General features: G+C 44.8%; 1 protein-coding gene across 4 annotated transcripts in view; it reads right to left on the reverse strand.

Moving 5' to 3' along the window:
- Positions 1–4,440: 4,440 nt before the first annotated feature.
- Positions 4,441–13,686, reverse strand: part of ECM1 (extracellular matrix protein 1) — a 34,588-nt gene continuing 25,342 nt past the window's right edge. For all 4 annotated transcript variants that reach the window (XM_073639555.1, XM_073639553.1, XM_073639554.1 and 1 more), the window contains 2 exons: positions 8,640–8,727; positions 4,441–5,122 (listed from right to left, as the gene is read on the reverse strand). In XM_073639555.1, the coding sequence (XP_073495656.1) occupies positions 4,964–5,122; positions 8,640–8,727 (247 nt within the window). In that variant the 3' untranslated portion in view covers positions 4,441–4,963. The remainder of the gene's footprint in view (positions 5,123–8,639; positions 8,728–13,686) is intronic.

Genomic DNA, 13,686 nt, shown 5'->3' on the forward strand with positions numbered 1-13,686 from the left:
AGGAGCAAAGCTGATCCTTGCCTGCACACAAAAAGACTAAATGGACAGATGGATCTATGTACTCATATATGTTGATGACATTTTAGTGTGTTTTGAAAAAGAAAGGGATAAAGAGGACATACTAAAAATCCTGAATCAACATTTCGAGATCAAAGACTTGGGAAATGTGAAACAGTACTTAGGAATACAGATAGAAAGAGAAGATGATGGAAGTTTCCTACTTAATCAAAATCACATGATTCAAGACATAACCGAAACATTTGGATTGAAGGATGCAAAACCAGCAAAGTCTCCAATGGAAACAAATTATCTTAAAGAGATGAGTAGTGAGAAAAATGTGTTACCAAATAATGTACAGAATGGTGATAGGAAAATTACTGTATCTAGTGACTGTTACAAGGCCAGACATTGCAGCAGCAGTAGGAATTCTGAGTAGAAAAGTGTCCAAGCCAAATAAAGCACATTGGAATGCTGTGAAGAAAGTAATACGTTATTTGAAAGGAACCAGCAATGTTAAACTGAAACTGCCTACAAGTGATAAATGCATTTTAACTGGATACGTTGATGCAGATTGGGCTGGAGATCCAACTGACAGAAAATCTACCAGTGGCTATCTTTTCTTTCTCTCAGGTGGACCAATTAGTTGGACTAGTAAAAAACAATCAATAGTAATGCTGTCATCAACAGAAGCAGAATATGTTGCAGCAGCACATGCGAGTCAAGAAGTTCTATGGTTAAGACAATTGCTAACTGACCTAGGACAAGCACAGTTGGAACCAACAAAAATAAATGAGGACAATCAGGGATGTCTTGTTTTTGCTCAGATGGAAAGAGTTAACCCAAGAACCATGCACATTGATGTGAAGTATTATTTCTTGAGAGACCATCAGGAACAAGGAATCCTGAAATTAGAATATTGTCCAACTGAAGATATGACAGCAGACATTTTCACAAAGGCATTGAATGCTGAAAAACATCAGAGACTAATGAAGAAATTGGGTTTGACTGAATAAGTCCTTACTGTTGAGAAGGGTGTTGGTATATGCAACAGTTGTGGACTTCTTTGTTTGTGTGAAGGAGGACTTTATGCTGATCTGACAGTAGATGGCGATGTTGTGTAAAGTTTCCTTGTTTACTGTATTGTAAAAAGAAAAAAAGTCTCTCTTGTATTTTCTGTTTTGTTCTTACTTCCTGGTGCAGTACTGTGTGACTGTGCGTTTTTTATTTTACCTCATGTTCTGAGAAGTAAAAGCTTGTTATCCCATGTAATCTGCTCTGTGAAGTTTCTACCACAACTGTGGGTATCCAGAAGCTGTGCAACAGTAGATAGGTTCAGTAAAATGGTTCACTTTGTCGCTTTACCTGTACTTCCAAATGCCAAGACAATTGCTCAGGTGTTCATAAATGAGATTGTGAAGCTTCACGGGGTTCCCTCCAATGTGGTGTCAGATCGACGGGACCCAGTTTGTTTTCAAGTCCTGAAAGGCATTCTGATCTCGACTGGGAGTGCAGCTGTCCTTTTCCTCTGCCTTCCACTCTCAGTTGAATGGTCGAACGTGTCAATCAGAACTTGGAGACCTACCTCGGGTGTTTAGTCTCCAAAAATCAGGAGGATTGGGCATCCTACTTACCGCTGGCTGAATTTGCCATTAATAATCATCGGCAAGAATCCAATGGCAGGTTACCATTCTTCAGTGCATACGGTTATCACCCACAGTTTGGTACCTTTAGTGGGGGTGTAGCTTCAGGAGTTACTGAGGAGGAACGGTTTGCTTCGTCGCTCTCCTCAGTATGGCAGGGTGTTCTGTGTAATTTAAAGACCGTGGGAGACAGGTATAAACGTATGGCTGACAGAAAACGCTTGCCAGGTCCGGACATGAATGTGAATGACTTTGTGTGGTTGTCTACCAAGAATATAAGATTTAAAGTTCCTTCTTTTAAGCTGGGACCTAGGTTTATTGGTCCCTACAAAATAATCGCCGTCATTAACAAAGCCGCGTTTTGCCTTGAACTTCCTAATGCCTTTAAGGTCCACAACGTGTTCCACAGGTCCTTACTCAAAAGGTATGTGGATTCTCTTGAGTCCTCACCTCTACCACTGCCCCCGGTAATGGTTGATGGTAATCTGGAGATCCAGATTTCGAGGATTGTAGATTCTCGTCTCCAACGTCGTTCTCTACAATACTAGGTGCACTGGAAAGGCTATGGTCCAGAGGAGAGTATGTGGGTTTCAGCATCAGAGGTGAACGCTCCCAGATTGGTTTGCTCATTCCACACCTCTTTTCCTGAGAAACCTGGTCCTGAGACCACTCGTAGAGGTGGGTACTGTCACGGGTGTATCAGAGGTGACAGACAGTCGCCCTGCAGTTGGTTGCAGGAGATCTCTACGTTTGGCATTACAGACATCTTCTTAGATGAGAGTCTGTCTCTAGGACCTAGCAGCTACCTCCCTCTGGTAATTAGCTCACTGGCCTGGTGTGTCGGAGGGGGAGGTGCCGGCTATATTCATTTCTACTTGTGAGGCTTAGCAAGAGCAGTACTTCGTCCTCTGGAGCTTGAAGCCGTGTGCACATTTGGAGTCGTCTAAAGCGAATCAATTTTCCCCTGTTTGTCTACCCTTGTTGTCTATAGTTTAGTGGAGATCAACTAGTGCTCATCTCCTCCCTTCCCTTGCCTTAGCCATACGCCAGAGAAAGTCAGAGCGAGGCACGCGTGCAGCGATTGGTGCAGAGCCAATATAGCGACGGTGGTTGAGACAGGGTGACACTAGTCCAGACTAGCAGGTCTCCACTTCCCCCTTTCCCTAATGTCTGGGCTCCCTTTCCCTCTTCCCTCTGTGTGGCACTAAGTCTTTCCCACACCTGGCATGACAATATGGCACTGCCAGCCAGATAATAAAAAATATGAAAATTTATTGGAAAATCATTAAAAAGTCATTAAAAACAAGGAAACCTGATGCATTTCTGGTGCTAGAACAGTAGCACAAGAAATGCGTCAGGTTTCCTTGTTTTTAATGACTTTTTAATGATTTTCCAATAAATTTTCATATTTTTTATTATCTGGCTGGCAGTGCCGTGTACGTCCTTTTTCTGTAGATCTTTTAGTGAATAATAAACAGCAATATCCTGCGTGTGTACAAGTTGCAAGACAAAAAGCAAACAGTGATTAAAGAGTAAGATGAATGAAATATTCAAACGTGAGTATGCAAGGTTCACTCCCTTATCCCCGATATAATACAGTGAAGGCACAAAACTAACAGAGCTTATGCAATATAATGAGTAACCACATCATTGTTCTAGAGCAGTGGTGGCGACCCTATGGCATGTGTGCTAGAGGGGGCATGCGATCCATTTCCTCAGTACTGCCGCCACAATTCTCCTGTCCTCCACCTGCGAACCATCCCCCTCTCACTAGCGCCGTGGCCACTCTTCTCTACACGCGCGCGGCCTGATGGAAGGATGGAGTTATAAACACTGACCTTAAGTGAGGCTTGCAGTTCTTTGGATGTTGTTGTGGGGTCTTTTGTGACCCCTTGGAGGAGTCGTTGCTGCGCTCTTGGGGTAATTTTGGTTGGTTGGCCACTCCTGGGAAGGTTCACCACTGTTCCATGTTTTCGCCATTTGTGGATAATGGCTCTCACTGTGGTTCGCTGGACTCTCAAAGCTTTAGAAATGGCTTTATAACCTTTTCCTGACTGATAGATCTCAATTACTTTGTTTCTCATTTGTTCCTGAATTTCTTTGGCTTGCAGCATGATGTCTAGCTTTTGAGGATCTTTTGGTCTACTTCACTTTGTCAGGCAGGTCCTATTTAAGTGATTTCTTGATTGAGAACAGGTGTGCCAGTAATCAGGGCTGTGTGTGGCTAGGGAAAGTGAACTTAGCTTCCCAAAGATGTGATCACTTTTTTTCACACTGGGATTTCTTTTTCCCTCAATGATAAAGACTTTCATTTAAAAACTGCATTTTGTGTTTATCGTTGTCTAATATTTACATTAGTTTTGTGATCTGAAAAATTTAACTGCGACAAACATGCAAAAGAATAAGAAATCAGGAAGGGGGCAAACACTTGTTCACACTACTGTATAATCGCCAATTATCATACATTTATCTTATATACTTTCAATAAGTTTTTAAATGCCTAAGATAGTAATAGCCCGTTATTAATTTAAGGGGTAATAATTTAGGTGGTCAAGGGCTACAAAAAAGCCTACAGACCCCAGACTAGGACCTATAAATAAATACAGACCTCAGACCAGACTAACTCCAGAACTGTTGCTGAACTCCCAGTGAATAAGTGAATGAAGCTTCTGATTGATCGGGTTATGTCTGCTGCAGTATCAATGAGGGAGAGCCTTCAGGACGTGGCGGTAACGTCTTCTGGGCTCCTCGGGGGCGGAGTCTTCAGTCACTGTATACACAATACATGGCTACAGACAAGGGTTTTCTTACATTTCTTTATTACAACTGTGTGTACAAAATATCAGCTTTGTGTTACTACAACATCTTTTAATTTTACATCAATCTTCACTGGAAAAACGTGAAGCCTTAAGTGCTGGATATAAGAGGTTATCAAAACAAAGAACCTTCTTGGTATCTGATACTTTTCCACCCTTTATATCCAGTTGAGCATCAGTCCATGACTGTATTGGCGGTGAGACTTGCAAAGCATTATGGGATGTTACCGGCGCAGGTTACATCAATCCTTTCACACATTGCAGCTAGAATAAGCTTACAAAGGCCACGCCCATTATGCCACTAATCGCCTAACCCCGCCCATTCATTCTTAGCTCCGCCCAGTAACTGCACTACAGCTGTAATCACACATCACCCTACAGTGTCTTAGAGAGAATATCAAAACTGAAGAGAAAAAGGCAAAAAAAAAAAAGTTAATGTTCCGAGTCAGAATGGGGCTGGTTGGGCTATATAGATCTCTGTCCAGTACGCTGTGTGTTGGGACTGTCCTATTCCCCCTTGGTTCTGTGTGCCACAGCCATGGAGACGCTCTGCATGTAGTATGTGAAGCATTGCTCCCGCTCCGGCTCGTCCTTGCCACAGCAGTCCTGGGTGTCTTTCCATGAGCTCTTTTTGGCTCCGCACAAAGTCTTCATAAACTTCCCTTTCTGTAAAAGGGATATAAAAAATAATTTAATATAATCTAAATGTACTGTAAGTATTAATATAATTTTTTTTCTAACCCTTATAATCACGTCTGCGTTAACTTCATTCTATCAGCACATCATTTATTTGTTTAGACACTGGGCTGGAGGCACTCTTCCTTTCAAGGACCCATTGGGACACTATAAGAGCATTATGGTGGCCTAGTTATGCTGAGGGGCCACTCTTGGCACCATTGATATTGGGGACACAATATTTGAGGGCTGGCTCATGGTTTATGAAGCTTTAGGCAACAGAGTCCCCCTCTGGTTTTTCTTCATTTTCCAACCTCTTACATGCTGCGGTCATGATTGACAGTGACATGTAAGAGGTTAAACTGCTGCAATTGGAGTTAGCAGTAAAAAAAAAAGCAGTCACTCTTAGGTTCCAGCTGTGTAATACAGCCAGCATCTGTGCTCCATATAGTAATATTAGAGAGAGATTCACACATTATTACATTGGTTATAGTTAGTTTTACTACAATATCACAACCTACTTTCATTCTCTTCCCTCTCCTCTCCAGGTCCACAAACTTACACATCTTCACAGAAATCTCCAACACCTTGACCTACACTCACTCTCTGAATCCCTCCTCCCTCTTACAGACATGATGCAGATGTTGCTGCCGCTTCATATAACACCACAATAGCTGCAGCTCTCGACTCGATCGCCCCTCTCACACACACCAAAGCTCGCACAATCAATAGGCAACCCTGGCACACCAACTGGACTAAAGAACTGCGACGGGCCTCCAGGGTTGCTGAGCGGAGATGGAATAGGTCCTGCTCCAACGAGCACTTGATCGCATTCAAACAATCCCTCACCATTTTCAAGTCCGCACTCACAGCAGCAAAACAAAAACTTCTTATCTCTCATATCCTCCCTGTCTCACAACCGTTAACAGCTATTCAACACCTTCAGTTCTCTCCTCCGTCCCCCAGTGCCTCCTCCCTCTCATCTCAGCGGAAGACTTTGCCTCATTCTTCAAGCAGAAGATTGACACCATCAGACAAAGCGTTTGCCTTAAGTCCCCACAGCCCCTCCTTATATCTACTCCACCTTCCTCCTGCAAAACTAGCTTCTCCACCATTACAGAAGATCAAGTTTCATCTTTACTCTCCAAATCACACTTCACCACCTGTGAACTCGATCCAATCCCATCCCACCTAATCCCTAACCTTTCCACAGTCTTCATCCCAACCCTAACCCACCTCTTCAACCTGTCACTAACAACTGGCGTCTTCCTCATGTTTCATATATGAAAGAAACTTCGGCACTCCAGTATAAATGATGTACTCATAAAAAAGCAGTTAGCAGGACCTACTTGTTATAAAACGCATGTATCATAATAATAATGATCAAAACAATGTTTCATATTCCCTATTGAGACCTTTGGGATGTAAGGTCTGAAGGGTGTGGATCCAAAAGGATTCACGCTCCTTCAGCCTTTTAATACGATTACCACCTCTACGGGCTAGAGGTACATGTATTATAAGTCTTATTTTGTGTATTGGAAGATCCTTTGGCCTCCCATGAGGTATAAGTCCACAAGTCTATAACTTGGCTATTTTAATTCATATAGAGTTTTCCCCTATATGTTTAGCTTCTTCGAATATTATTTCTTCAATCGTAGGAATATACTAAGATTTTGGTGCATACTATGTGTAGATTCCATTATACCCATGTATCTTCCCTCTCCTGTTTCATAATACCCGATGATATATCGTGTAATAAAATCAAATCGATATGGATTCTTGCATTAATTATTTGTTTGTTTATGCCTTGTGATAACCCTGAGAAAGACCGATCTAAAGGTCGAAACGTTGGTCTGTTTTATTTTTTCGGGCTCACGCCCTGTTCTGTGAAACAAGGGGTACATGTGAATAAAAAAATAAAAAATAAAAAAATTTTCATGCATACCACACATACTGAAGTGCCGAAGTTTCTTTCATCTAGCATATTTTTCTTCTTCGGAGCACCCACTACAACAGTGAGCGACCCCTCACTATCTTCCTCATGTTTCAAACATGCCTCAATCACACCCATCCTCGCCCCCTATCTTTTAGTGTCCCCCAAGGTTCAGTCCTAGGGCCTCTTGTCCATCTACACCTTCGGCCTGGGACAGCTCATAGAGTCTCATGGCTTTCAGTATCACCTCTATGTTGATGACACACAGATCTGCCTCTCTGGACCCGATATCACCTCCTTACTAACCTAAATCCCACAATGTCTGTCCGCTATCTCATCCTTCCTCTCTGCTAGATTTCTAAAGCTTAACATGGACAAAACAGAATTCATCATCTTTCCCCCACCTCAGTCAACCCCCCCATCTGACCTATCTATCATAGTCAATGGCTGCCCACTCTCCCAAGTCCCTCAAGCTCGCTGCCTTGGGGTAACCCTGGACTCTGATCTCTCCTTCAAACCACATATCCAAGCCCTTTCCACTTCCTGCCGACTCCAACACAAAAATATCTCCCGGATCCGCACATTCCTCAACCACGAATCTGCAAAAGCACTAGTGCACGCCCTCATCATCTCCCGCCTCGACTACTGCAACCTCCTGCTCTGTGGCCTCCCCTCTAACACTCTCGCACCCCTCCAATCTATCCTAAACTCTGCTGCCCGACTAATCCACCTGTCCCCCTGCTATTCCCCGGCCTTTCCTCTCTGTCAATCTCTTCACTGGCTCCCCATTGCCCATAGAGTCCAGTTCAAAACCCTAACCATGACATACAAAGCCATCAACAACCTGTCTCCTCCATACATTTGTGACCTAGTCTCCCGCTACATACCTGCACGCAACCTCCAATCCGCACAAGATCTCCTTCTCTACTCCCCTCTTATCTCCTCCTCCCACAATCGCATACAAGATTTCTCCGGTGCTTCCCCCCTACTCTGGAACCCTCTACCCCAACACATCAGACTCTCGCCTACCATGGAAACCTTCAAAAGGAACCTGAAGACCCACCTCTTCCGACAAGCCTACAACCTGCAGTAACCACCGCTCCACCATACCGCTGCACGATCAGCTCTACCCTCACCTACTGTATCCTCACCCATCCCTTGTAGATTGTGAGCCCTCGCGGGCAGAGTCCTCGCTCCTCCTGTACCAGTCGCTGACTCGTTTTGTTCAAGATTATTGTAAGTGTTTCTGCTATGTATACCCCTTTTTCACATGTAAAGCGCCATGGAATAAATGGCGCTATAATAATAAATAATAAGTGAATTTTTGTGCACAGCAGTGCTAGTCACCAGCAAGCTAACAGTGCCCTCTAGTGGAAAACATATGTCATTGCAGCTTCTTACAGCAGAGCAGCAGCTCAGTTGTCATTGTTTTCAGTCTAAACTAATACAATATATTTTGTCGACTATGTCTGAGCAGTAAACCTTAGGGCATCCTAACACTTGTAGTTCTCTGTGGCTGGAGAGCTGCAGCGTGTAAGTGTTTGTGTGATTTTGTGGTTTTAGCCGGGCTCGTACCTGTTCTGCGGCGCACAGCAGCTGCTCTTCCACGGGGAGGGAGCAGCACATGTCTCTGAGGCTGGACACCAGGAATGGCAGCTGCTTTCTGAGAAAGAAAGGGGGAACAAATAAAAGAAGAAAACAAAGTGATGTAATTAATTCATTTCAGAAATGGAAGTGATGTTGTATTTTTTTAATTGCTAAAAATAAACTTCAGTGCATAAACAAAAGAAATGTGAATCTCATCAGTATCTAGTGACCCCCCCTCGGCTTCATCACTTCATCTCGTCACTTGCACAGAGATTTTTAAGGATCTCGGCAGGAGGTTGTTCCAAACATCTTGGAGCACTGACCCCAGATCTTCTGTGTATGAGGCTTGTGGGGATCCTTCTGTCTCTCCATGTGATCCCACAGACGGGATGATGTGAGATCAGGGCTCTGGGGTCGGATCGTCACCTCCAGGACTTCTCGTTATTAATGACATTGGCTGGATGTTTGGGGTCGTTGTCCAATGGCAGAATAAATTTGGAGCCAATCAGATGCCAATGCCATTAAGAAAGATCTTCAGGGTAAAGAAGAACGAGGAGTCCTGGAGGTGATGAGTCGGAGCCCTGATCTCACTTCATCCCGTCTGTGGGATCACATGAAGAGACAGAAGGATCCGCACAAGCCTCATACACAGAAGATCTGGGGTCAGTGCTCCAAGATGTTTGGATCAACCAAGATCATTCATAAACTGTGTACAAGTCAAGGGCGGACATACCGCAGGTGCAGCTGCACCGGGGCCAGCAGCTATGGGGGGGGCCATGCAGGCAGGGGCGTACTGCTCATAGCAGTAGCTACTCAGCCCCTACAGAGCCCCTCAGTCAAGGGGTCTGATACTGCTTGACCCCGTCAACTCTCACGTGTAATCATTACTTTCCTGATGCCCGGGGCAGAGTGCCCGCCAGCATTGAGAAAGGGGGAGTGTCATGTAAGGAGAGAGGCCGCTGGCCAATGAACACTTCCTCATCAGACTGATGAGAGCGCTCATTGGCTGCTGTGCCTGTCCTCCTGCATGGCGCGCATTCAATTCAGCGAGCCAGGCTGCTTCACAGTACAGGGGAGTGGAGACTAGAGATGAGCGGTGTTCGACTAGAACTGTTCGCCAATCTCAAATTCGAGCTGTTTTGGGCGGTGTTCGAGTTGTTCGACGAACCTGAACGATTTGCAAAAAATTCGGCTGTTCGAGGTTATGTTCGATAACTGTTCGTGCACCAAAAGCGTGTCCTGCATGTCTGGCGCTATTTAGAGCACCAATCATGCAGGGATTGTCTGCCACTCACTGTAATGCCACAGCCATGGTGGTTGTGGCATTACAGTGATTGCCCAAATCGATGGGAACAGTGCTCACAGTGAAACATGAAAAGCGGCAATTCATCAGCGGCATACACCGGTACCCAACAATTTAGAACCGAAAGAATAGAGCTTCACACATAGATTAGATAGATATAAACATGTCAGCCACATATAAACGAAGTACAGTGACAGTGTTGGTTACTGTACTTGTCATTTAGTGTTAAAATAAAGGATTTATTTAAAAAAAATTGGCGTGGGGTTCCCCATAATTTTAGTCTCTAGCGGAGGTTAAGCAGACGGCTGGGGCAGATGTTTGAAGCCTGGGAAGGGGGTAATACCCACGGAGCTTCCCAGGCTACTAATATCAGCCCCCAGCTGAATACCTAGCCTTTACTAGCTATTAAAATGGGGGACCCCCCAAAAAAATGACGTGGGGTCCCCCCTATTTTAATAGCTAGCAAAGGCTAGGCAGACAGCTGGGGGCTGATATTAATAGCCCAGGAAGGGTGCCATGAATATTGGCCCCCTCCGAGGCTAGAAACACCAGCCGTCAGCCCCCCCAGAAATGGCGCATCCATAGGATGCGCCAATTCTGGCACTTAGCCTCGCTCTTCCCACTGCCCTGTAGCGGTGGCAGTGGGGTAATAGGGTTAGTAATGGAGAGGCGTCTATAAGACACCCCCATTACTAACCCATAGTCAAAGTTAAAAAAAACACCAACACCCAGAATAAAGTCCTTTAATTGAAATAAAGACACAATTCTTTATTGTTCTAAATTAAACCATACTTACCGTCACGCCCATTCCAGCTGAAGCCAATGTCTTCTGCAATAAAAGTAAAATAATAAACAAACATCATCCTTACCTTTCCATGGTTCCCACGACGGCTTCAGCTCTGCTACATCGAGATGACAGGCTGGACCGCAGCAGAAAGCTGCCATCCAGCTTGCCATGCCGCACACACTGAGAAGCACAGGCATGCTTGCGCTCTGCAGTGTCTGGCTGTGACGGCATAAAGATGAGCCGAGTTCATGTCCAATGAACTCGGCTCACCTCAGGCACGTCACTGACAGCGTGGGAAAATTCTCCTGCACTCAGCGCTTCAGCGTGGGAGAATTTTCCCACGCTGTCAGTGACGTGCATGAAGTGAGCTGAGTTCATTGGACATGAGCTCACCTCATGCACGTCACTGACAGCGTGGGAAAATTCTCACGCTGAAGCGCTGAGTGCAGGAGAATTTTCCCACGCTGTCAGTGACGTGCATGAGGTGAGCTGAGTTCATTGGACATGACCTCGGCTCATCTTTATGCCGTCACAGCCAGACACTGAGGAGCGCAAGCATGCCTGTGCTTCTCAGTGTCTGCGGGATGACAGGCTGGATGGCAGCGTTCTGCTGCGGTCCAGCCTGTCATCTCGATGTAGCAGAGCTGAAGCTGTCGTGGGAACCATGGAAAGGTAAGGATGAGGTTGCTTTATTATTTTTCTCTTATTGCAGGAGATCGTTGGCTTCAGCTGGAATGGGCGTGATGGTAAGTATGGTTTAATTTAGAACAATAAAGAATTGTGTCTTTATTTCAATTAAAGGACTTTATTCTGGGTGTTTGTGTTTTTTTTAACTTTGACTATGGGGTTAGTAATGGGGGTGTCTTATAGACTCCTCTCCATTACTAACCTGGGCTTGATGTCAGCTGGCATTATAAGCTGACATCAACCCCAGCCCTATTACTCCACTGCCACCGCTACAGGGCAGTGGGAAGAGCGAGGCTAAGTGCCAGAATTGGCGCATCCTATGGATGTGCCATTTCTGGGGCGGCTGACGGCTGGTGTTTCTAGCCTGGGAGGGGGCCAATATTCATGGCACCCTTCCTGGGCTATTAATATCAGCCCCCAGCTGTCTGCCTAGCCTTTGCTAGCTATTAAAATAGGGGGGACCCCACGTCATTTTTTTGGGGGGTCCCCCATTTTAATAGCTAGTAAAGGCTAGGTATTCAGCTGGGGGCTGATATTAGTAGCCTGGGAAGCTCCGTGGGTATTACCCCCTTCCCAGGCTTCAAACATCTGCCCCAGCCGTCTGCTTAACCTCCGCTAGAGACTAAAATTACGGGGAACCACACGCCAATTTTTTTTTAATAAATCCTTTATTTTAACACTAAATGACAAGTACAGTAACCAACACTATCACTGTACTTCTTATATATGTGACTGACATGTTTCTATCTATCTAATCTATGTGTGCTTCTCTATTCTTTCTGTTCTAAATTGTTGGGTACTGATGCTGAATTGCCGGCCGGCTTTTTTAAAGAGACGGTGCATGAAAACACTAATATTTTTTTAAATAAATCCTTTACACTAAATGACAAGTACAGTAACCAACACTGTCACTGTACTTCTTATATATGTGACTGACATGTTTCTATCTCTCTAATCTATGTGTGATGCTCTATTCCTTCTTGTCTAAATTGTCAGGTACCGGTGTATGCTGCTGCTGAATTTCCGGCCGGCTTTTTTAAAGAGAGCGTCTTCTGAGCAGTTTGTCAGCTTTTGGACACCTTTGAAGGTGTTTTCTATGTGTTTCTATGTGTTTTTGTTTGCCTGCCATTGGTTTTAACGGTGTTCGACGGTGTTCTAAGGTGTTCGACGAACAGTTCTTGTGTGTACCACATTGAGCATGGAGAAAAGAAAGAAGACCAAAGAACTGTCTGAGGACTTGAGAAACCAAATTGTGAGGAAGCATGAGCAATCTCAAGGCTACAAGTCCATCTCCAAAGACCTGAATGTTCCTGTGTCTTCCATGCGCAGTGTCATCAAGAAGTTTAAAGCCCATGGCACTGTGGCTAACCTCCCTAGATGTGGACGGAAAATAAAAATTGACGAGAGATTTCAACGCAAGATTGTGCGGATGGTGGATAAAGAACCTCGACTAACATCCAAACAAGTTCAAGCTGCCCTGCAGTCCGAGGGTACAACAGTGTCAACCCGTACTATCTGTCGGCGTCTGAATGAAAAGGGACTGTATGGTAGGATACCCAGGAAGACCCCACTTCTTACCCCGAGACATAAAAAAGCCAGGCTGGAGTTTGCCAAAACTTACCTAAGAAAGCCTAAAACGTTTTGGAAGAATGTTCTCTGGTCAGATGAGACAAAAGTAGAGCTTTGTGGGAAAAAGTATCAACATAGAGTGTACAGGAAAAAAAAGAGGCATTCAAAGAAAAGAACACAGTCCCTACAGTCAAACATGGCGGAGGTTCCCTGATGTTTCGGGGTTGCTTTGCTGCCTCTGGCACTGGGCACTGGACTGCTTGACCGTGTGCATGGCATTATGAAGTCTGAAGACTACCAACAAATTTTGCAGCATAATGTAGGGCCCAGTGTGAGAAAGCTGGGTCTCCCTCAGAGGTCATGGGTCTTCCAGCAGGACAATGACCCAAAACACACTTCCAAAAGCACTATAAAATGGTTTGAGAGAAAGCACTGGAGACTTCTAAGGTGGTCAGCAATGAGTCCAGACCTGAATCCCATAGAACACCTGTGGAGAGATCTCAAAATGGTAGTTTGGAGAAGGCACCCTTCAAATATCAGGGACATGGAGCAGTTTGCCAAAGAAGAATGGTCTACAATTCCAGCAGAGCATTGTAAGAAACTCATTGATGGTTACCGGAAGCGGTTGTTCGCAGTCATTTTGGCTAACGGTTGTGCAGCCAAGTATCAGGCTGAGGGTGCCAATACTT

The sequence above is a fragment of the Phyllobates terribilis genome, unplaced genomic scaffold, assembly GCF_046119375.1.
Source record: "Phyllobates terribilis strain yellow unplaced genomic scaffold, ASM4611937v1 Scaffold_7__3_contigs__length_470593459, whole genome shotgun sequence".
Lineage (NCBI taxonomy): Eukaryota > Metazoa > Chordata > Amphibia > Anura > Dendrobatidae > Phyllobates > Phyllobates terribilis.